The sequence below is a fragment of the Anas acuta genome, chromosome 1, assembly GCF_963932015.1.
Source record: "Anas acuta chromosome 1, bAnaAcu1.1, whole genome shotgun sequence".
Classification (NCBI taxonomy): Eukaryota; Metazoa; Chordata; class Aves; order Anseriformes; family Anatidae; genus Anas; species Anas acuta.
In genome coordinates, this window is record NC_088979.1 from 42,637,413 (window position 1) to 42,663,090 (window position 25,678).

Sequence of the window (25,678 nt, forward strand, 5' to 3'; positions counted from 1 at the left end):
GCAGTCATTACTCTTCTCTTGGGTTTGCACAAGCTCAGTTACTGCTCAGACACTTTGTTCTGTAACTAAGGGCTTCAGGTCTTGCATTAAGTAGTGGAAGTGGGGAAAAATAAATAAATCTCACATCGTCAACTCCCCCCCCCCCCGTCCGCTGCCCCATAGCCAGGATAATTATTCCAGCCCTTCCAAGACAATGGGAGTTTGTATCAGAATGCCAAATTCATCTCACATGTGCTAATCCAGATCAGAGCATCAGGAGAGAAAAATAGTGTGTGCACAAGCTGGTCTTGTCAGATATTTACTCAGCTGTATTAGTCTGTGTGTTTGAACTTTTCTCTAGCTCAGGGCATCAAGTATTTCACGTGCTAACTTGATCATTATGGCATCCTTCTTCACAGATGATACAGCAGAAACACATTTTCTCCTTGTCCTTCTGGCTAACATCATGGGTACTGACACCTTAATACTATTAGAAGAGTCTATACTGGGCTTTCAATGGGACAGATTTAACAATAGCTCTTTTCCATCTTCATCTACCAGTATCTTGGTAAACAAAACATGACACCTAACAGAAAATCCTGATATGATCCGTGAATCTAGACAGCCATTAAACATATTTGCAGAGGGCAGATACAAACCAATTAGCAGTACAAATATTTCAAGGTAACAATGAGATTTTTTTCAGCCAATAAGCTAAAGTAAAGAGATCTGAAATTACCATGCAAGTTCAAAGCAGCAAACACCACCCTTATCCTTACTATATCTCATGCCCATAGTTGCACTGAATATATCTGCGTCTTGTCCTTTATTAACATGCCATCACCAACAAGTTTTCAAGTTAAAAGATGGTCTCATTAATCACAGGCAGCTAAGCATCATGCTTGGAGTGATTCAGTGCAACAGATCTGCAGCAACTGATAACGAAACCTCTTTAATCCGCTGTTCCAAAATAACAAGTCAAACACAAGTGTTAAGCATTCAGAAGGGTACGGTCAATCCTTATCAAATCTCTCTTCTCTCCATGCCTAAGGAAGTTAATTCAGCTTCCTTTTGCTGCAGAATGTGTGAATGGCCCTACGCTGCTCCTATCTCATTCCTACCCAATAATAGGTTCTCCAGCTCTTTTTAGGGTATTTTAATTGGGCATGTAAACACGTTTTATTCTTTGATGCTCTTTCATTCAGCATCATTAATCCCCAGCATGAAATCAATAGACTTACAACGCTTAATCACGTCAAAACGCAACATACAAACCCACAAATGACTTTAGCTCATCACACAGTGAATAGCTTGCAAGTTGGAAACTATGCCTTCTTTTTGCCTTGGGATTCAGCAAACCCTAAGCAAGTCTTTCATAGAAATAAACAGATTCTCTCTCCAAGTATCTGCCATTAGGAAAAAAAAAAAAAAGTTGTTGATAAACAAAACATGGGATTTTATGTTTGCTCTGTCATCTTTCTTCATCCTTTGCAGTCATGAGAATAAGCGCAGGCCTTATGAGAAATACTTATACTTGTTTTACAGCAACCTCTTGGCAGCATGCACGTTTAAAACTGTTTTTTAAAGGCTGCAGTAGCTGGACCACAGAGTATACTGGAGGTGCAAAGGAAGGGAAAAACATTTTTGCAGGTGTTTATTTTCCTTTTTTTAACGGTTAGCAGACACTGTTTTTCCACTTGAAAAGAATACATAAGGGGCAACAACCACTGTTCTTTTTCTTTTTTTTTTTTTAAGATAATTTGCTCTACCTTATATATGATTTCTAAAGCCAAAGGGATACACAGAGTGACAAGAAACTCTTTAATGCTATGGAAATTGTGGCTGAGACATAAAAATTAAGGACAGCCAGTTCCATTGTCTGATAGACAAAAGGGAAAAAGGAATCCTCCAGATAAAGGAAGGGTAGCTTTAATTCTCGTACTTTAAAAAACACTGAAAGACTTCTCCTTTGAAAGAAGAAAATACAGTTTTAAAAGTGAAATGCTTGAAGAAGGTGTGGAAACTAGCATGCTGAAACCTTGCTTTGCAAAAGTTTCCATGACTGCATTCCCAGCCACTGTCCCATCAACTGGCATACCCAGCATGTCCCCAAACTCATGGGGTCCTTCGCTGTTACACCTGAGCTTCTTCAGGCACTACCACAAGACATACTCACTTTGGGAGTTTCCCATTTTCCATCCACAGGCAAGGCAATGTCCTGAACTTTGCCTACATCTTGTGAAGAAGCCCCAAAAGAGAGGCAGAATTTTGATGGTGGTGGCACTGGTAACTTCCTGTCTTGTACCTGTGTGTTCATGTGGTTTTGGCCAGGTAAGGAGAGACATTGGTTGCAGTCCTTAGACTGAAGGGTTCATTCGGCATCTCTCCCATCCCAGGAATAACCTGCCTGAAAGGACTCTGGGTCTTCTGCATGAGCACCAATGGAAATGAGGTTACTCTGCCCCAAGGAATGCGAGAATCACAGGGATAAAAGCTGTGCAGAAAAGCGGGATCCTTTCTCCATAATGGAAATCTGGGCACTCAGTTTCAAAAAGGAAATGGTGAAAGCTCTGTTTCAGTGTCCAGGGCTGTTTCTGTTCTAACACTGCTCCAGGGAACTAAGCCCCAGTCCTGTCCACATTCAAGCAGAATTCAGGCTCTGCTTGCCCACTCTCCTCATCCTCTGCTCCTTGTCTATGCAGTGCCCTATATTCAGTAAGAAGGGAGATGAGAAACTCCACTGTCCCACAAATATCCCACGTGATTAGACCTGTGTGAGGATCCTAATGATTAAAATGTCTCTGTGATGCTTGCGCTGACAACACAGGTATCACCTGACATGCTAAGTTAACGATGTTCCTCTGCAAAAAGTGGGAGCACTGCTGTTGGTGCTACCAGTTTGTTTCCCAAAACAATCATCCCTGCTCTGTTACCTAAAAAAAAGATCTGAAGACTACCTTGAGGTGAAGTAGATGCTTTTAGTTCTTGCTGGTCCCCTCCGTAGTTCCTAAAAACTTTTCTAATGTGACAGGGTTGGTGTTCCTATGGAAGTATTTAAGCTCCCTAGACAGGAAAGAGAAGTATACAGCTAAATCAGATGGGTAAGACCTTTGATCACTCCTGAGGCATGTGTCTCCAACGATTATAATAGGGAATTCCGGTGTCTTTCTTCAGAAGTCAGATCACCCTGCAGAACTTAACCTTAACCTACAGGCAAAAGTTGGTGTCTCAGTTAGGCATGAGTGATTTTTGCTCAAGGTTTAAAAAATGCTATGAGTGTAAAATGGAGGTGCCACTGCCTCTAGTGTAGCATGATGCTCTCAGAACAGCTGAGTGAAGGAAGGAGAATTTCCTAGCAGGTATGACTAATCTGTACTTTACTGCAAGTATCTGGAGTCTTAGTGACCTCCTGATTTTGCAGTTTTTTTGAGTTTTTCCCCACTGAAAGTAGTATTTATGCACTGAGCTGCAAGGAGGAAAAGGCATAGATTAGGGAATTGCTTCAAACTCCTTGACTAGATGCATTAATTTTTTATTGCCTCAGTTTTAAAAAAAATGTTAAAAAAAATGAGGTAAAAGTAAAGTATGTAACAAGGACATTCCAAATCAGGCAAAGCAAAGATTATGCATTTTCTTCTGGCAGTTACATTCTATTTATTATCATCATTATTCTTTATTATTTTGCCTTAAAAATTATCCAGATTATCTCCCCAAATGTGTTGCTTTTAATGTGTGACAGAGGCTTGATTTACTCGTGGTTGAAAGCAATCAAAGTTCAGGCACAATAATTTATTCTTCTAAAATCCAGTGCTCTGCAGTTACAATTTGGTCCTAGAGATGAATTGCAAGTACCGACCTGGGCCTCACATTCCTAATGACTTAATGGGAATCCTAACAAGTGAAACAGTGTACTTCGCAATGCTTATTTACTTTTTAAACTGGTGACAAATGGGAAGTACAGCTTTGAGCTTGCCTTACAAACAGCAGGAATAAAACAAAACAGCAGAAACGTTTGTCTTTGAATAGTGGAGAGTTAAAACAAACCAAGGTAAAAACAGCATCCGGCAGGGTAATTCAGATCAGTGAAGTCATCCAACTCCATAGCAGCCTGACCCCAACGTAGCCCCAGAGCTACAGCTGCCAGCTAGACAGCTACTAGCCAACAAACTAGCAGAGGTGCAAGCCAAGGAGCCAGCAATGAACCCACGTGCCAATGCAGGAAAGCTATATTCCAGAATTTGGCATCTGGGTCCTTCAGCTGCCAAACATCTCCCATCTGGCTGAGTCTGTGGAATGAGGTGTTTAAAAAAAAAAAAAAAAAAAAAAAAGATAAAAGCAGTACTGCCTCCAAGACACCAATGATAAAGAGGCACGTTGTGCCTGCCAACATCTGAAATTCACATATGACATCACTTTGTCAACAGTGAAATGGTGGACTGGGGAACTGGGGTACTTCTGGATCAGGAGAGGCAGTATGGACAAAATGTTCAATGTACCACAAGAAAAGAGTAGTTGACATGTATGAACTGGAGCAACACTCCCAACCTCTGACCGTCCATGGAGGTCAGCAGATGCAGAACGCAGGGGATCAGTTTTGAGTAAAACTGAGATTTCATAAGCACAATACAAACAACCTACAAAAAATGTTTCTTCAAGACTTGGTGATCCACTCTGTTACCCCACTGTAACAAAGAAAATCAAGTATCTGTGAATGTTTTTGTACTCTCGTAACTAAAACATCATCATTGTGAGTGTGATTTTATGGAAAATAGCTTTCTTGAAATTCAGGGGGAAAACGTAACTTCAGTAAGAAAAAAATGAAAAAAGGAAGAGAACTGAGGATGCGTAAAATTTCATTCAAATGAAATACATACACTCACATAGCTGTATTTAATTGAAACAGTTCATTTCTAATAAGCAGTTAGTGTTCCTAAGCTGTTAATAGCTCTATACTCCAAGAAGCAAGACCAGCTGTGATGAATACTCCTAGCAGTGCAAGACACGTTACGTGAACCATAGGAATTCATAATTTTAAGTGATATATTGATTAAATTTAAATTCATCTCATTGGCCTCACTTCCACCTTTCACCCTTCAGATAGGTCCACATGGCCTAAACAAGGTTTGACAGATATGACCTTCTTGAACAATTTGCTCCATTATTTTAAAAAGACACCAAAGACCCTATATCTCTCTTCCAAGTTTAGGGTTTTATGAACAGCTATTTGCCTTACCAAAATATTATATTTCAGCCTCATCTCACTCCAGTCAGAGCCAACAAATTTGCAGTGGTTTAGAGCACTGAGATGCCCCAAGCAATCTTCATCTACTTATAATCATCCAGGCTGTTCAGGGGGTCTTACTAGTAGGATATCATGTTCTTTGTTATGGTATGTGTAAATTCACAACAAATTTTTGGAGCAAATTATTGACAACATAAAAACTTGAGAAACAAATTGACAACATAAACCTCTCTCTTGAAAATGCTTCCTGTAGAATAGAAGTTAATACGAGTGACTATATAGACTATTATTACTAACTATAGCTAAGAGTCTGTATCTAAAATTGTATATGAAAAACATGTATTTTAGAAAGAAAGAATTTTGAGAGGTTGGTAGTTTCTTCAGAATAATTTTTGAAGCTATACTGATACTTTCAATTACACTTAAGTTTTGAGTGGAAACTTCTAAAAGGAAATTCTATTTTATTATTTTAAAAATAAACTTATCTTCTCAAATTCTGTTAATAATGTTATATTTTTGCTCCCAAGTAAATCTCAAAAGCTTTGTACTGGCCTTAACAGAGAAGTTGCTGCTGCTACTTTGAAAATGTTTGAGTAATAAAATCCTGCAAATTTTTAATATAAATATACTAGTTGTAATGCAATTAACTGCAAATTGGTGATACGAGTAGACTTGAGGAACGATTTCGGTATTTGACTACTCATTAGCAATTTGAAAGTGTAATTGCTCTTAAACATGCCATCTTAATTTTCTTACGAAGCTTAGATCTGCTTATAAATGTGAAGAATTAGATTTCTGCTGCAATTTATTTGCTTATAGTGAATGTAAGTTGTTTTTCCTTTGGTACTCCACAGACAGAGGTTCTGTGGATTACTAAGAGTAAACAAAGATGGGTTTACACTTGTCACATAACACAACTGTAAAGAAATCTTTTCAGGGGCCCACCAAACAAAGGAAGAGAAGAGGACAAACAAGCAAAAACACCGAGAGCGGACATTTCATTCCATACCATTTTTAAACCCAATAAAACACAAGCAATGAATCCAACAAAAACAGCATCCCTGACAGCACTGGTACTCATGTTCTGTCATGTATGACATGTATGTGCAAGCAAGGTGAACCCGAGGCACACAATGGTGTTAGTGGTATTACAACACTTGCTGGAACCTCCCACTAGACTTGGGTGTAAACTCTGCACTCTAACGCAGGTTATCTACTAGACACGTTACATAGCAAGGTTTTAAGATTTTGGCATCCTTGAAAAAACAGCAAGGAGATGTTTGCAAATACCTCTTCCTACATTTTACAGCTTTGCTCATCTACTATTTTGTGGTAATTGACAATTAGAACATATGTTATGCTGCTCCATGTTAACCTTGGGTAAAGTAAGTTATTACTCAATTTCACTAGGCTACTTTGGACATTTTCAACTGCATTATCAAACATCAGACAGGATTCTTCTTTGATATTCTCATATTTTATTTACTAGGATTTGGAAAAATTGCAGTTTTCCCACAATGCACACCACCACCCTCCCAGCCCCCAGAGGATAAAAAACAAAACCAAAAATCAACTTTGGACCTTGCCCAGCCCCACATATCCCCCAGCCATGACATAAAGAGGGAAAGAAAGCTGAAAAGTACTGCTACTAGGCTTTGTCAATAAAACAGAACATTATATAATACACAATAAAATGCTTCATACCTGGAGTTGAAAAAACGAAAAGGGTTAGCAGCTGACCTGGCACAGCCCCACATGCTCTCTCTGGAAATTGAACACAGACAATTAGGAATTTTAAGTTACCCCAAACAATTGCAGGGGACTTAGACAAAGTTGAGGAACACTTACTGCAAAGTAAGCACACGGCCTCAGCACGGAAGGGATTTAAGATTTTTCCATTCATTTTAAAACTCCTCCTTAAACTGAAATTGCTCTGTAGAGGCCCCAGCTAATACTAAACAAGTCATTAGGAGCTCTGCCATTAATTTGTGTGGGAGTAGAGTCAAGGCTTAAGGGCCCAGGTGTCACTTGGTGGTGGTCATTCTGGATCATGGTGGATCACATTTGCTCATTAAAAAATAATCAGTGACCAAGAAGAAAACACTAAGGAGAACCTTGAGCAGACAGACGTTGCATGAAGAGGGAATACAGCCTAGAGCACACATTCCCTCCCAAAATTGTGCTGCTTAAGCAACATTATTCCTAACACATCATAGAATGACCTAGCCATAAATGCTTTTACTTATAACTGAGACTCCAGGGAAAATAGATAATCTGCTATGATATTATCTGGAATATTGAACAATACAAATGTACTAAGTAATATCTGCATAAACCCTCATGCTGTGATTTGGACTACATGGAGTAGTCCTTTTCACTGACAAATTCTGATCTACTGTATGTATTCAAACAAGAAGCAACAGACAGCTGGCTTTCTGAAATAGTTCCACCACGTTAGAAAAGAAAAAAGAAAAACCTGTAGAAAGCCAAGCCTATGAATAACCCCCTTCAGTCTTTCCCTCTGTGGTTTAGACCTCAGACGTACCACAAAATCAGTCTGAGGCCAACGCCCAAGAAGCTAGCAAAAAATATTAGAATAATAACATGAATCATAAAAAAATGCTATAGCATACTAGCCATTCAATGCATTTGCACTGCAAACATTTTGGATCCTTTACAGTGATCAGTTAAAATGGTCAGGTTGGCACAATAACTGTAGAAAGTGAAAAGGAAACTTGCAAAGAGACTTCTCTAGATTTATCTAACTGCTCTTACCTTTGGCCCTCGGTAACCTGTGGCCTAACTTGGCACCTCAACGTTTACAAATAATCTTTTTTTTTTTTTTTCCCTCAGATTTTGCACTGCATCCTTCAAACCTCTCACATTTCCATGTTTGAAGTGTACAGTAAATATTTGTCTTCTTTACTGTTTGATTTTGCCATTTGCTAAATGATAAATTTCTGATAATGACAGAAATCTGCCATCAAAATGACAAAAGGCTGCAAAAAACCTTCATAGCAAACTGCAATTTATCAGCTCTATCATGGCCTGACATTGCTTTTCCCACCCTCTTTCTCCACTCCATGTCGAGTTTCTGCATTCTCCAGAAGTGCATCTGAGGTATGTGTCCCATGAGATCACTAGGTACAGGTTTATTTCACAACTGCACCACTACGTAACCAAAGGCACTGGGCAAAACCTCCCCCACCCCATTAACCCTCAACTGAACTCAACATGCTCTGGAAAAATGGTAACTAGAAACCATAGCATTGACCGCTCTCTCCCACATCAATTACTTTATAATCGGCTTTTAGCTCACTCTACATCTTACTAAAAAAAATATTTATTCCCAAAGCTAACACAAACAGCAATACATTACTCTGAAACCATGACCAAACTTTGAACAATTCTTTTCATAAAAGTCCATTTTTAACACATAAGCAATATGGCAGGCCAAAAATACAGCTGGTGAAGATGAGTATTTGCATGCTGAATTTTTGCCAGTGGGAAATTCAGCAGACAATTAAAACTCTGGTAAGAACCTCCGTTATGTAGGCACTAAAGAGAAAAAACACCAGAAAATCCATCTTCCAAAAACCCCAAAAGACACCTAAAACTTGCAATGTTCCTCTTGGTTTGGCCTGAAAGCCAAACGGCTGTGGCTTGCAAGTGTAGACAACTTAGCCTGAGATAGCTGATGCGTTTCCTGCCCCTAGCTGGCTGCCTTGTTCGCACCTTACTGACATCTGAGTGGAACAAACAAGGTTACAAAGCCACATTTTCAGATTAAAATGTACCTTAAAATACCACTCATTCAGTAAGTTGGGGTGGATGAGGAATGGAAGGGAGAGACTGGCATTTAAGTGCATGCCTCTGCATCCTGTCTGGGCAGCTGAGCAGCTACCTCCCAACCCAACACTGCTCTGATCCAGAAGTCCAACCCTTGCCTCTGGGGCTGAAGTTTTTCTGTGCTCTAGAAATGGCTAAAACACACTTGACAACATGGATTCGGCATAAAAAGGGATCTGTAATAGTCACTTTCTAATCCAAAATACCAGTGTAGGAGGAAAAAGAAGAGGAAAAGGATGTTGTGGGGCCACTCCTTGGTATCTTTTGCATCCTAGCCTTGTATTCAGTTGGCAAACTTGGGTATCTGGCTTCCTAAGTCAGTGTGCTAACCACTGGGTTTATATGGCAGATGTAGGTGGCTGCATGACCGCTGCCACTGGCTGTCATGTCTTTAGAAGGAGTGGATCCCCTCCTTTGAGGCCGCTAGGAAGAGGATAGAATGGGTTTTAAAATAGGTAGAAACAGGTAAGCTCTGAATAGATTGCTTGCCTTCTCATTTTCCACAATGGGAAGTTGGCAACCTAAATCTTTTTTTTTTTTTTCCTTTTTTCCCTGAACTTGGTGTTAATGATCAGGTCACAAGCTCCACAGAGAACAGAGATGACCCACAGCCATACACCTAGCAGGTAACCAGAGCATTTAAGTCTTTGCTGATGATACTAGGGGAGTGCTGATGCCTTGTGTAGGTGCTCTGAAACCTCTGGACCCAAACACATGTTTTATAACCTTACAATGCTTCTGCCAGGACTCCAAAGTTGACAATACACACCTTGTCCCAAGAGTCTGCATGGTTCATCCTGTCTCTGAGCACATGTAGTTCATGCACATTGTATGGGACTAGTGGTACCTCTATGCCATGTGGTATGTTAACAGGCATTACAAAACTGCTTCTTCTTGCTATTAGGATGCAAACACATTTGTAAGCAAGACTATGCCCTAGTGATAGCTAAGAAGCTCAGAGAAATGACATAGTGATACAAAAAAAAAAAAAAGGCGGGCAGTGGAAATGCTGAGTGCAAAGGGAATCAACCTTTTTAGCTAAGCAAATAATTTACTAAACATTATCCCGTTCCTCCACTTTCAAAACCGCTGTGATTGAGATTTGTGTATATTCAGTAATTATTCAAGCTCCTCCTGAAAAAAATATTTGACTCTCTGACTCTCTGGCCACCTGACCAAAGAGAAAGCTATGGTCATCAGCTCTCTCATTTTTGGGTTCTGCTTGAAATGCTGGAGGTTTCCCTATGCAGCAGCCACTGTAGACAAGCCTTAGGATGAGCATTTTTTCAGGGCAGCCTCTGACCTGCCAGCCCACTCCGTTCTTCCTGAACTTAATGACACAGCAAGAGTGGGTTTGATCCACTCTGGTCTCTTTAGTTCCTTCCTGCCCCAGTTTTCCTATTTCCATGCATCACTATCCTGCAGTAGCTCAGTATATCCCAGGGGGATAAATAAATAAAAATGTTGCCCAAAACTTCATTCTTGATGTGTCTTTTGTGTGTTATGGCTACAACAAAGAAGGTGCTCAGCTTGACTCTGGCACTTGTGACTGTTGGTACTTCTGACACACCCCAGCGTTAGACATTGTCTCAGCCACTGATTTGCTTTACCTCTTATTTGAGCCTTCAGTTCCTTTCTTTTTGCCTAGAGTAACCTCATATGTGTGGTTGCTTTAAGCTCCAATTATCCCTGCCTTGAAGTGTCCAAAATAGTAATGGTCATGTCCTCGGCCACATACGCATGGACAACACCTCTTCGGCACAAGGGCTGAGCACAAAAATTTCTTCTACATCCATCATCCAGGAGCCTCCTGTCATTCCTCTTTACCTGAAGCCTAAAAAGAACTTGCTGTGAGAAATGAGGTTGCGGTGGAGTCACTCTTAGTGAAACAGGATGGAGCTAATAAAGGGGAAAACCCAGGACAACCTTTCCCCATTGTGAAGGAGAAGAAAGGAGAACAGTAGAAAAATTACATTGTGGGTTGGGTGTTTTTTTTTTTTTAGTCTTGTATTCACATGCTTACTCAATTATGCCTGGCTAAGTGGTGTTCCTGTCTTAAGAGTGCCCTCCTTTGCATGCCTTTTACATATACCTGGGACCTACACAACTTCCTTCATGTTTTTGTATTAATTGATCTGAACACTCAGGAAACATTTTTCATACATTGGTATGAGCACTGCTATTAAGAATTAATTGTGCTGCATGTTTGTCTGTCACAAAATCACAGGAACTGCCATATGGAAAAGGAAAGATAAAAACTTATCTGATCTAGATAATGAAAAAAGAAGTAATTTTGGCTCAAGTGACAGCAGAGGACAATGCTCTTTCTTTTTCTTATCAGTAAGTCAAGGTAGCAGTTCACTGAGGTAGTTTTATTGTGGCTTTTTCTGGCAGAGTTCTGCTGTCTAATCCACACTGATGAGTATTTGCTGCAGCTCTGAATTTCTTAATGCAAACCTCTCTGCCTCTGCCTTCTGTGCTGATTTAGAAAGAAAATACAGAAAAAGCTGAATAATGAATCATCAGGGAAACTCCTGCCAAATAGGCGCACAAACTGCTAACTGGGTAGCAGTCATACATATTGTTACTTATAATTCACATTTCAGTGTCATGCTCTTGAAGCAATTACACAATGCCTCCTTCTCCATCAATAAAAGGCATTTCACATATCTAACCACTAATGACTCGAGCTTCACTCTGGAGCAACACAGAGCAGTGGATTTAGCATGGGACTAGATCCCAGCTCATCCTCTGCTTTGCTGTGTGCCTTGAGCAAGACACTAACCTGCAGATAATTATAATATTTGAACACACAGGGGACCCGTACAATTTAATTAGTTAATGTTTGCAAAGCACTCCAAAGATAAAAAGTGCTATATGAATTATAATCATACTCTATTGTTTTGGGGCGTTTTATTCCAAGGCACACTTGTGTAAACATGTTTAGTGATGTAAAATCCCAATAACGACAAAGTTTGATAACTACCTTGAAACGATTGGCACTTCTTGGACAAAAATTAAAATGAATTAATAAATTTAATCTATTTTTGAGAAGACAATTATATGAGACAATTAAATGTAGATACTAAACCGAAGCCAGGAAGCAAGTTTGAAAGCCTTTGAAAGTTTGTTTGTGATGGATAAAGGTAATGAAAGAGACATACAGAAAGTTATCTATGAACCCAAATGTTACAAATAACTCTCTTGCTGCACTATACTGGTGCCAAGACAGGCTACGTGTTACTTTTTTTCTTTTCAGCATCCAGATTTCTGTTATGGTATCAGAATTAATCATTAGATGCAATTAAGTTAATGGTAAAACTCATCTGAACTTTAACAGAGCCAGGATTCCTTGGCCCTTTCAGCTTATTATGCTTATTAATTTAAATATTTCTCTTCAAAGGAAAATATTACTCCTAGCAATGGTATGGTAAAATATGTATTGCAGCTCAATGCCTAGCACTTCAAAGTGATTCAAAAGAAGAGAGCAGATTTCCTAATGGCAATGCCTCCTTGCTCTAGACTCATCTACGAACAGTCACTGGTTACTTACTGTTGCAGGGTGGACAGGAAAAAAATATTTTTGTGTAGACCAAGCTGAAAGCATTTTTATTTTCAAATTAGCTTTCTTCAAGGACTAATTTGACAATATCCCTGTCTCCTAATACACTGTCATTTAAGCAATACCATCCTTTCAAAGCAGGCAGCTATGGCAACTTCTTTGTAGAAGGTGCTTTTGATTTACAGTTGCTGTCCACCTGGCACTTGTTCCTAATGATCACTGGCTGATGGGAAATCTGTTATTCTGGCAAAAGGCTCTGAGACATATACAAGAGATTTTCACACCAAAAATCCCAGAATCTCTGTGCATGCACAGAATGGCATCCTTTGATTTTATTGCCCAGCCTGCCAAGTTATTACGCCTGTTTTATTTTATTTTATTTTATTTTTTTAAATGTGGCATATGCAAAAGAATAATAATAAAAAAAAGGAACCTTCTTAGAATAGTATAGGTCTATGAGTAAGTTTGTAAAGTGCATAAAATACAGTGCATAAATACACTATAGAAGTCAGCACTTATTTATTGAGTTATCTGAACTGCATGAATGTAGAAATCATACTTTATAGCATTGGCATAGGCCCCAAGTTTAGATGTACTGGTTCGGGTTCTTCTTGAGTCACAGACTTCTATCATGGCCTCAGAAAATCACATGGAAAACCTCACATAACTTCACCAGTCTTAAGGTTAGCCATTCTCCCTAAGCCATTTGTCCAAACTCCTTTATAACCATGAGGGAAGACAGGCACCTCCAAAAGGCATGAGATGATTGAGAAGGATTGGATGAAAGGTGAAACAATTGAACCTAGAAGTATGCACTGCTACATGCACTACTACTACAATGAGAAAATCCAAAATATTTGAGCTTATCTTTCAGGTAGCTTAAATTATGAGAGATGAACCTTGCTGCAAGGTTAAGTCCAAACTGCACCAGCCAGTACTGCTCAGGGGTTCCCTAAGATAGCTAGGACACAGCACTCCTCTGCCAGCCCATGTCCAACCCAGCAACACTTTTCACAGCACCATCCCTTTTTTTTTTTCCACCACAGGATACAGATGTGAGACTGCTGAGAAAAAAATAAAACTAGGACAGAAATATCCACGAAGTGGGGGACTCAACCACAATACAGATGGTTGTCTGCCTTGCTGGGCTCTACATCACCAGTGCATCTCACTTAGGTATCTGCATATGCACCTCATTTTTAATGTTCAGTGAGTCAGATAGGTTTGTACAGTGACTCGAGAGGACTGAGGAGAAGCCCCTTGCCAAAAGAGTCTGTGGGGAGGTGGGAGACTCATGGCCAATTCAGTTTTCTCTGTTTGGGGCCCCACTGCCCCCCATGAGCATCACAGCAACTGAGCAATCTTCTTAGGTCTTACTGCGATGGAAAAAATTTACTGCAATGGAAAAACACACCCCAGACTTGGCAAATCTTCCTGAGAAAAGTCAAATTGAAGCTGATGTATTCCCACAATTTTACTTTAGACAAACTAGCATTCTCCAGTGAAAAAAATGCTTTATTGAGAAATTCTGGAGCAGCACTACTCAGCTCACCATGTGCAAAATCACCATCCAATTTTGTGCCAGTTTTAAATTGAGCATTTGTTCACAGAGGGTGGATGTACCAGAGGAGAGAGAAGCAAAGTTCAAACAAGCACTGCCAAAACACTCTCACTTAGGCTTCTTGAAAGACTCAGGGCAAAGTATTTTGTCAGTAACTAGAGGAAAAAACTGAGGCAAAAGTTCCCTATAACGAATAGTACAGTAGTAGTAATGATGGCAGCTGAAGCAGGAAAACAGACATTATCAGTGTAGAAAATGAATGGCTGATGGGAACACATGTATAAACTTCAAAAAAGATAAAAATCAATGCAGAAGTTGATTTACATTGAAGAAAAGGAGGGAGAAGAAAAGGTAAGAAAAAAAAATCAGACTCAAAAACTACTTATCAACTTGGTACTGTGGCTGTGCTGTCTGTCTGCTGTGGACTTTCTTTTTCTCTCATGCAGTATCCAAAACTTTCTTCCATTGTGTTATAATAATAAAACCCAGCAGAATTTGAAAATAAAGTAAGATGATCATATTAGCATTAACGTATCAATCATGTAACGTAGCCAAAGAGCACGGGTGGTAGGGTCAAAGCCCCCAATTTCATTTTCACTCAGCAGCATCCAGCACAGCACAAGAAAGAGTTCACGCTAAAGGTCAGCATGGTCACATCCCAATGACAAATCACATTTCTATGAATTAACTGCAGCTATCACTACAAGTATTCAGGATTTCCTCTCTGAATTTTATGTCTCTACTTCATCCCAGAGAAACAAGAAGGTTACTCAAGCAACATTAGTTTATATGCACAGTCCATCTTCTCCTTGACATGGAAAAATGGTTTCATCAGAGGGGTTCCCTCCACCTCCACCTCAAAAGGAGAAGAAATGTCTGTAAGGGCAGGAAGAGAAATTTCTGGATCTTTGGATTTTAAAAAACACACTGGTCAAAAGTTTGCACTAAAAACCACCCTCCCTCTGTCTCTCCCACTTCTGCCCTCAGTCTCTGCAGGTAGGAGAAACTACATGGCGTGTGTTCGGGGGTGAGAGCAACAAGGTCTAAAATACTGAGGTTTTACGGTGCAAGTGTGCAGGGCAAGAAGAAGCTGAATGCCCTGTTCAAGGTTTATGTTGCTGTGTGCCATGGGATGGCTTCCGTGCCCCACTGCATCAGGGGTGGGAGGGCTGCCATGCTGAGGGAACAGGACGCTACCTCCAAAAGGGGAACTTAAAAAGTTTTACCGGTCTTCTAGGGCTCGACTAATGCTTTCTCTTTTCTTGGCTTCATAAAGAATTCTGGAGCGTATCTAAGATTTGACCCTGAATATATGATGCTATTCTGGCTGTGTAATAAGCACCCAGTGGTGTCAGGCATATAGAGGCAAATCTGCTCTTTGTTAGAGAGCTACATGTCAGAATGAGTTTGTAAAACATGCTACGAAAAGGATGAAATGTTGCTTACAGTGCAAAGCCCACTGAAATCTACATATCGTGGCGATATTTATTATCAACCAGAGCAAATTATCTGAGATTAATAAATTATTCCTAGTCCAAGTTATGGTAAGGCACAGGAACTGCCATAAAGCACCACTCTCACATAAAGAAATTTCACCCAAGTGCCCTGCTGGAAATAATGACTTTGTTTATCTATAACTTTACATTATTGATTGGGTTTGCTGAACTGAAGAAGGACTATGAAGTAACTCCAAAAGAAGTACTGAGAAATCTGCAAGCTCTGCCAATATAAAGCTAGCAGCAAGAAGGCAATTTTCCTGAGAAAAAATAGTCATACTTGGTTATTTTACAAATATGCAAGTGAATTACATTCTGTTTAAGTAAATAAGAACTAATGCCAAACATGTGGCTCTTAGTGTTTGATTGTCAGAATTTTTACTGGTAAGATTTTTTTTTCTAGTTAGACTATAGTGTACTTAAAACAAAGCAGAAACACAGGAGGATGCCTTCAGTTTTAAAGGACACGAAAAGCAAAGCTGTCACATGGGCATTCCAAACTGTCCTATGACCTAGCCACATAAGGGTAATTTGCAAGGCAACAAGCTTAAAAATCACAGAATCATTAAGCTTGGAAAAGAGCTTCAAGACCATCTGGTCCAACCATCTCCCTACTACCAATATCACCCACTAAACCATGTCCCTAAGCGCCCCACCTCCAACCTTGCCTTGAACACCCCCAGGGACAGTAACTTCACCACCTCCCTGGGCAACCCATTCCAGTGCCTGACTACTCTTTCTGAGAAGAAATGTCTCCTCTTTTCCAACCTAAATCTCCCCTGATGTAGCTTGAGGCCATTCCCTCTAGTTCTATCACTAGTTACATGTGAGAAGATGCCGACCCCCAGCTCCCTACACCTTCCTTTCAGGTAGCCGTAGAGAGCAATAAGGTCTCCCCTGAGCCTCCTCTTCTCCAGACTAAACAACCTGGCTATATTAAAACAATTCCCCCTCCCCAGACACTGACTATTTAAGTTTCCTTCAGCTTATGGTTAAAGCCTTGGTACTTCTAACACCACCGAGCAGATTTAGATCCAATGGAAGATGTTGGTACATGTGGTACTGATTCCCAGCTGGTGGCACACTGACTCCTAAGTCACGCCATGGGGTGGCTTACCCTCACCTCAAACCAGAGAACTGCAGGGCCTGCAGTGAATGGGGAGGAATTGGAGCTCATGGGCTTAACTCTCTCCCTAAATTAGACAGCTAGCATAGCTTCAAAGAATTAACACTTGGGCACATCACCTGCTGTGCGCTCCATGTGCAGTGAGGACAGATAACTAGCTTGGATGCAGATATCTATGCTGCAGATGTCCAATTAGGCAGTTGGAGAGTAAGGGCCAATAGACAAATACATATACATATACATATATATATATATATATAATTAAATATCCTTATGAAGAACAATTTTAAAAATGTCTGAAACACAATCTGGAAAAGGCCCATTGTTGTCTGGCACGTGCCACCGTCATGTAAAAATTAGGCTTAGTGTTATGTTTGACAAAGGCAAGACTGCACAACAGCAATATAATATTGAAGGAAAAGATAATGCCATCCCTTTGGAGGTGCCATGCTGTACTTCCCAGATAGAAAGAGAAGACTCTCTCTCAGCAGTAAGTTATTTTTCGTTGTTAACTGTAGAACTATTCACAAGAAAGCACTGACAAGAAGACATTTAGTCTTTCACTTAAGAAAGACTAAATGCTACAGGACAATCTTCAATACTCTGAGGTCCAGCCTGCCTCACCTCAACACTTTGCTTAGACCTAAGACTTAGATTTAGACCAAGATTTAGGCAATCTTTCTATGCATGCACCTACGCTGCCCAGTTACTCAGCAGAATGGTAGGTACTTTTCCACATCTTCAGAGGAAATTCCTGTCTACTAAGTTTAGGTGCTAAATTGAGCACACAGGATCTCCCTTTGGAAAACTTCAAAGGCACTTTCCTCTCTGCAACAAAAGTATGTAGAATGTGGTCTTTTATTTTCAGAGGACTGCTTTGCTAGACATCTAAAATTAAGGTACACATTAGATGCCAAAATTATACAGAATGGAGCTTGTCTGTAAGGCAATATATTACAGACCAAGGAAGAAATGGATTGAGTGGAGTTGGTATAATGTGCTAACATCTCTTTTCAGCTCGGCAGCTGTATGTACAGTGTCTATGACTGAGAATGAAGTGAAAAATAAGACAAATTGCAGATCACAGTCAAATTAAATTTTCCTAATGGGGCTTTTGAAATAAACTAACAGATTACTGTTTAAAATAACCTGTAACAAGGATGAGTTGATGTTATATTATTAAATTTCTTAATTTAATTCTTATGCTCCAGAGCCAGCCAAGCAATATTCAACACATTTTCCTTCACAAATTGTGGAATGCATTATTCCAAAAAAGCTTTTCATGGTTTGACCAATTGTCTAAATGTTTCAGCAAAATCAATCACATAAAATAGTATCAGCCTGCCAGTCATATATTAAAAGTATTTGCTAGCTCTCCATGTCTCTTTCTCTTTTCATTAATTAGGCAAAACTATTTAGTTCAAAATCATGACGGGTTGTATTATTTTTCTGGCTTATTATGTGTGCTATAAACTGAGAAAAAAATACTTAGCACTTCAGGGCCTGGTGTTGTTACTAGCAAATTCAAAGTATGTGTGAGGCCTGTCAATCAAGCAGCAGTGTCACTTGTGAAGAATTGTTTTCTTCCTTTACCACTGTCAGAATGGGAGCATACTAATTACAGTGGGAGCCAACATTTGGCCATAATGAACTCCCTCTCTGCTTAGGGGGAATGTAGATTTGGGGATCATGGTTACTGTGCTTGACCAGAAAAAGAATTAGTGGGTGCCTGGTGAAAGCCCTGCTGAGTTGTGAGAGGTGGAGTGTTTCAGAGAGGCAGCATGGCTGGACGCTCTTACAGGCTCTCAGCTGCTGTCTGCAGTACAGGATCACTACCACCAGTCTTCTCTGCAACACCACATCCTCCTTCCTGCATCTTCGGGAATGGGTAAGAGGGGTGACTTAGGTGGCAAAAAGGATGATGTAAGGAACACCTCAGGAAGAAAACCCATTGGCCAACTGCCCGAACAATGCAAAAAACATAGTTCCCCCTCAACACACAGCTTAGTTTTCTCTCAGTGTATAGAACATTGCTTTGGGAACATCAGCACTTCTGGCTATTGATGGCATGGAAAAAATAAAAACCAACAATATGTAAGTACTTTTAGATATCGAGTTATGACATTTAAAATTAATTTATAATAAATTATATAACAGTGTCTAATGGCCTTTATTATATCCCTTCCTATTTAATAACGTCCAGAATGCCCACAGTTTGAACCTCTCGGATAGAGTAATATGTTTTGTAGGGGTAGCACAGGCTTTAGTGCCTGGAGGCTCTGGTTCTATTTCCAGCTCTGCTTCAGACTTACAGGGTGACCTTTACACATAACCTCATTTTCCTCACCTATGAAATGGGGATATTAATACTTATTTACCTCACAGTTGGTTCCCTTCCAGCTGCTACAGTGACTGAGCAGGCTTATGCATCTACAGAATTACTAATGTTAGTGATAAACTTTTCCTTTTTTTTTTTTTTTTTTTTAAAGTAAGCAATAAAGGAATTAAATTAAGAACTTGGGTTTTGTCCCTCCACTAAGTAAAAGCACGCAGAAAAATAACAGTAATGGAAAAAAATGTTCAAAGCCCCTCACTAATTTCCTTTCAATTACTCTATTCTGCATGAGACATGTAGGTGATTTCTATTTGATGGCAACTCAATGAAGCTTCCTGATGCTGCTTTCAGTCAAGAAGAAAGTGAGGTGTTTTTTTCAGAGGAAGTCTAACCTGGAGTGAATATAAAAAACACTACAAGCTTTGCAAGTAAATAAAGGAGAAATAACTTTAATCTGAAACTTTAGCTAAGAATTAGAGAGGAGAGAAAGAAGTGAAAAGAGAAGCAGAGAAAGCAGACAGAAGCAGCAATCTCTTCCTAAAGGGAATGCAGCTGAACAGAAAGGATGCTGGCAGGTACACCGGCTTGCAGAGGGGAGGACACCTCCACGGAGCTGCCAACGGATGGTGTCTCCATCAGCCAGGGAACACCTTGGTGATACTCATCTCACTCTGAGAATATGATACTTACTCTTGTACTGCTCTGGCTATGGAGAGCGCTGTAGATCCAGTTTCATTAACGCTATCTAAGGTCACATTTGGCAGGTCGTCATCATCACTGTCACTTTTAATTTGTCTGGGAGATAGGCCTCGGGGGTCCATTTGTGCTGGAAAGAGACATATAATGGATTAATATGAGCGCGCTGAAATTAATCTTGTCCCAGAGCAACATTAGGGTGTACAACACATCTATCTGCTTAGGCTGGATGGCATGGTTTACTCTGAGCTTCACAAATCAGATGATGAATTTGCAAAGTCCTCTAGCAGTACTACAGATATACACAAACGTTTCCGCCTGTATGCAAATGTCCAAATGCACACAGACTACAGGAATGCGCGCTGCAGACTTGAACTACTGAATGCAAATAAAACTATATACACAGTGTTTGTCAAAAATTCAGTTCACCCTCAAGTTAATTTATTCTGGTTGACTTCTGAAAGTGAAGATAAAGTGGTACCTCCACCTTGTACAACACAGCACACCTGAGAGCAAATTTTACAGCCAAATTTCAAGAGCAATTGTTTGATTTTGACTGTCCATCTTGAAACACCAGGTGGAGATCCAGGTCACTCCAGTCAATCAAAAGCTAGGCAGCTAAAATAGGCCAGTTGTCCTGGCTTCTGAATCAATTCAACACCTGTGTGAACCACTGAAGATGACTTGTCTCCACATTACATGTGTCAAAGACTCTACAAACAATTTTGCACAGATGCCTAACTTACAGGTGATTGATGCTGGCTAATGTATCTTCTTCCTTTAAGTCAGATTTGTTGGAAAAATCACATGCTCTCAGGTCTTAAGAAAATCCAAACATCAACATTGCAGGATTATTTTGTCCCTCTACAGTTTACTGTTTAGTAATGCCCTGGGTGTCCACAGCAAGGTGCTGACAGCTGGGGGCTCCTCTGTGAGGAGAGGCCGGGGCTGCCCCATGTCAGACAGCCGATTCCAGCTGGCTCCAATGGCCCCACCACAGCAGCCAAGGTGGCAGTGTCTTGGGGAAAATGTACATAAGAAAGGGCAAAACACTGCACAGGCAGCAAGGAAAAGAGCGAGAAACAGTCTTGTGAACATCAAGGTCAGAAAAGAAGGAGAGGGAGGAGGTGCTCCAGGCGCCAGAGTGGAGGTTCCCCTGCAGACTGTGGAGGACGACACAGCAGAGAAGGTGTTTCCCTGCAGCCTGTGGAGAGAGCCATTGTGGAGCAGACACCCACACTGCAGCCTGTGGAGGAACCCATGCTGCAGGAGGTGGGTACGTCCTGAAGGACCTGCAACCTTTTCAGGAGCAGGCTCTTATGACAAGAAGTGCAAGCCATGGTGAGCCCACACAGGAGCAGGCTTATCCTGATGGACTGCAGCCTGTGGAGGACTCACTTTGGAGCGGGAGAAAAATGCGAGGAGGAAGGAGCAGCACAGATGAACTGCAATAAACTGACCGCAAGCCCCATTCCCCTCTGCTGCTCATACTGGGCAAGGAGGTAGAGGGGTTGGGAATGAAGGAGTGAAGCCAAGCCTGGGAAAAGGTGGGTGTGTGTCCCAACAATCCCAATTGTTTTTAATTGGCAGTAAGTTAAATTAATTTTCCCCAAGTCAAGAATGATTTGCCCATGACAGTAATTGGTAAGGGATCTCCCTGTCTTTATCTCAACCCATGACCTCTTCCATCTTTTCTCCCTGTGCCCTGCTGAAGAGGGGAAGTGAGAGAGCGGTTGGGTGGGCTCTGGCAGACAGCCATAGTCAGCCCTTCTGAGGTACGTTTTGTGAAGAAAAGAGACAGTGAAGGAAAGGAGAGCAGAAATGTGGGCTCCATGCCTACCCTTTAATCTTATCTGCTGCCCTCCACAGGGAAGCAAGGATAAGCCTTCCCAGGGGAGCAACTGAGTATGGGCAGGGAGAGGAAACCAAGAGGTGAAGTGACAGGGACCCTGTGGGGTACAACCGTGACCTGGGATGTTCCCAAAAGGAACTGGGGAGCTGCATGTACCAGGGGACAGATTCAGAGACAAACTTGAGAGGTGATGTAAAGAGAGACACTCCTCCTCACCCATGAAGTACCATGTGGGATTAGTAACCTTTGAGAGACACTGAAAGCATCTGGAGTAGAGAGCAAAACTGGAGAGATGCCTGACTCTGCAAGGGAGAAGCAGGGAGGGCAGGCAAGAGATTTGTTTACAAATGTGTTTATTTTGTTTGGCCAGGTGAAATACGGGAACCCAAGATTATTTATTTAAAGAGCTTACTGTTCCAGTTTGTTAGCTTGTATTCTCCTACAACACAGTGTCAGAGAGAGGACACTTTCTGGGCTTTGCTACATGTGTTTTGAGAAAGCTTTTATTTCCCGTCAGCTCTGCCTAAGCAGAGCCCTGCACAACAGGTTCCCTTCAGAGATCACAGAATCACAGAATGGCTTGGGCTGGAAGGGGCCTTAAAGATCCTCTAGCTCCAAGGCAGGCACACTTCTGACCAGACCAGGTTGCTCAAAGTCCCATCCAACCTGGGCTTGAACACCTCTAGGCATGGGGCATCACCAGCTTCTCTTAGCAACCTGTTCCAGTGCCTCAACACCCGCTGAGTAAAGAATTTCTACCTAGTATCTAACCTAAACCTACATTTTTTTTTATTTTTTTTTAAGTTTGAAACCATTACTCCTTGCCCTATCACTACACCCCCTGACAAATAGTCCCTCTCTAACCAGGCCTCAGTCAACTTCCACCAAACTAAAGCCTACAATACCCTGAAGAAGTAAGGTTTTGCAGTCCCCTTCATTCAAACGCATGTTTCTTTTTCTTGCTTTAAGAGGATACAGAATCACTGAATACCTCTTGCAGGCAGATGCTACGGGCTTCTTCAACAGAAAGGTTCTTAACAGTCTTACCAAAACATGGGGAGAGGGTATTTGTAAACTCTAGCTGTGTCCAGCTAAAGCACCAGGAAGAAGAAAGAAAGAAAGAAAGAAAGAAAGAAAGAAAGAAAGAAAGAAAGAAAGAAAGAAAGAAAGAAAGAAAGAAAGAAAGAAAGAAAGAAAGAAAGAAAGAAAGAAAGAAAGAAAGAAAGAAAGAAAGAAAGAAAGAAAGAAAGAAAGAAAGAAAGAAAGAAAGAAAGAAAGAAAGAAAGAAAGAAAGAAAGAAAGAAAGAAAGAAAGAAAGAAAGAAAGAAAGAAAGAAAGAAAGAAAGAAAGAAAGAAAAAAGTATACTTTGGCTTCATTTAAGTCACCCAGGTCTAGGTCTATAGCTAGAAAGGAACTCTGAAAGCCACAGTTAATATTCCCATTTTGCTGTACTTCTCAAGTTGCCATGTTCACTGATGAACAGGGACTGAGCAACGCTGAAGAATGGGAGGGAAATGGATACTCCAAGAGCTATGCAGCCATAAAAGTAGCACTGATGGATAGCTGGGCTCTTGAAAAGAAAGCACTCTCTAAATGAGTGATGGCTCTAGGGAAAGTTGGTCTTAAATTTTAATTTATACCTTGGCTATGAACCACTTCTAAGTGAAAGAACAGTGAGTGATTATAACTACCCTTCAGCCGCATTTTTATTTATGTTAAAGAAGAAATTACTATTAAAATATGTTCAGTAAGCTAATGCAACAACCCCTTCCTGAAGCACAGTGCAGTTACAGATGCACAGTACTACTTCTATTAGCTTTCTATTAAGACAGTTTAGGTGCCTCAGTAATACTGGCTGCATTCTGATTGCTTGTTATGTCTTCACATACACCAAAGCAAACACCTTTTCCTTATCAAAACAGAGATTGTTAACAATGAAAGATGAGCTGCAATGAGACAAACATACAGGAACTTAGAAATTGTTCATAACATTCAATTATTTTAGGTAGAATAAGCACCATTCTATGTTTCTTAAAGTCACAACTTACTCATGATGGTATTCAATGTGTTTCTGAGCATCAGTGGTACTCTAGTACTTGTTTTAAGAGCAACTAAACCCTCTAGCCAGCTGATTTAGCCTCTGAAAACTATTTGTAAAGAAGGTGCTACTTCTGAGGATACTTATACCCCAATAAGGCTACCTTGCTATATGCAATTTAAGATGATTATTACTTATTTTGTTACCTTTTTTGTCTTTCTTTAAGTGAATCTCATTGCAAGAAGTTATGTGTTTATATCTATACAACGACTAAGTATTTCTAAACGTGACATATATGTGAAAGCTGACATTTGTTAATGCATTTAAAATTGTAATAAAAATATGTATGTAATACTTTGCATTTACTGTGGCTTAACCCAACTGGTACTATGGCAAAAGTCTTAAATGGCTAGCTCAGAAACTTTCTTGATGCTTAAACCTAGGCTTAAATTAAAATCATAAAAGTTTTAAAGTAATTTAGCCCATAATATAGTTCTTATACACCAATATTGACCACTTAGCTATGAATACACCTACCCAGAAAGTTTGTATAAATGTATATGAAGAGTATTTTATGTACTTTTGTTCCTTATCAGACACACTGTTTCATTATTATTAGAGATTGTTGGAAGACTCTTAAGACATTATTGAGACTCTTGTCCTATCTGGTGTTGTTTCCAGATTACCTGAGGAATGTGTTAAGATGAAAACTCAACTATACTAAAACAGCACCTTCTTTTTGTTCGTGCCCAGTGAGGTACATCCACTCTGTATACTCCTAATACAGCCATGAAGCAGCCAGTGGGATTGTGCATTTGCAGCTAAGGAAAATTGGACAATTCTGCCCCGTGGATGCTACTTGTTTCACCAGAAGCCAATGACTGAGCGCATCATGTGGTGTTGCGACACATGGACATGGTGAGAGTGAAATGCTAGGAATGGAAATGGATCTTTGAGCAAATTCAAAGGCAGGGAATTCAAGGCCATTTTTTGTTATATTTTCACAGTGAAACTATTTAAAGATGATAATTAAGTTAGAGAACGATGCAGGGATTACTCCCTTATTTTTAAATGTCAGCCATAGAGATAGAAGCCCTTTTTTGTCTTGCTTTTCGTTCATAACCTCTTTTGCTCAGTCTTGGTCTTCCTACAACCCTCTCACTTTTCGCTCTCTCTTTATTTCAGTGCTTTGCTAGCACTGGGGGAGAGCAAGTGATGAGGAGCAGGCTGGACCTAGAGGTGCTCCTTGCCCCAAGGACTCTCCCATACCAGACCAATGTACCACAAAGCAAGATGTGACCTATCTTGCTCCTCCCCCAGCTTGCAGACTGGGATGGACAAGATGCTGGTGAGCAGAGGTGAGTAGCCAGAAGTGCCTCTGACACCTGGCGTAAGCTGCCCTTGTCTTCTCCCCAGCATGGCTGCAGCTGCTGGAGGGAAAGGCAGCCTTTAAACTATTCTCCTTCCTCAAATGAGCCATGTGGATAACCAACTGGCTGAAAGCCTAACAGATATCTCCTCCTCACCACTCACTACAGCACGCTAACTGCAGTACAGGATTTTTATACATTCAGAGTTCATGACTCCTACTAATGTCAACAGCTTTGCCTTTCTCTTGGACATCTAAGAACAACCGTCGGACTGCTGGCACCAAGGTTTATAAATACCAGCAGCAGTTCATAAATGCTGAATTAAGAGTAATTATTGGCCTAATGAGCATCAGACTGGGAACAAGGAAGAGATGTAGGCAAGAGATAATTTAGCAAATGAGATGAAAAAGATGGAGGACAAGTGAGTAATGGAATACAATTGGCAAGCAAGGTGGAGGAGAGCCCACAAAACATGCCAGTGCATTTTAACCTTGCTTTGTGCCCTACATTGCTCTGAGGACCAAGCTTTTCCTTGAATTTAAGACCACAGGTCCAGAAGAAACCTCACCAT

The 25,678-nt window shown here is 40.5% G+C and overlaps 1 protein-coding gene across 7 annotated transcripts in view; it reads right to left on the bottom strand.

Moving 5' to 3' along the window:
* KLF12 (KLF transcription factor 12) overlaps positions 1-25,678 on the bottom strand; it is a 250,481-nt gene that overhangs the window by 57,568 nt on the left and 167,235 nt on the right. For 5 of the 7 annotated variants that reach the window (XM_068676129.1, XM_068676122.1, XM_068676149.1 and 2 more), the window contains 2 exons: positions 19,841-19,976; positions 6,926-6,985 (listed from right to left, as the gene is read on the bottom strand). In XM_068676129.1, coding sequence (XP_068532230.1) covers positions 6,926-6,985; positions 19,841-19,976 — 196 coding nt within the window. The remainder of the gene's footprint in view (positions 1-6,925; positions 6,986-19,840; positions 19,977-25,678) is intronic. The other 2 variants (XM_068676166.1, XM_068676176.1) reach the window with 1 other exon arrangement.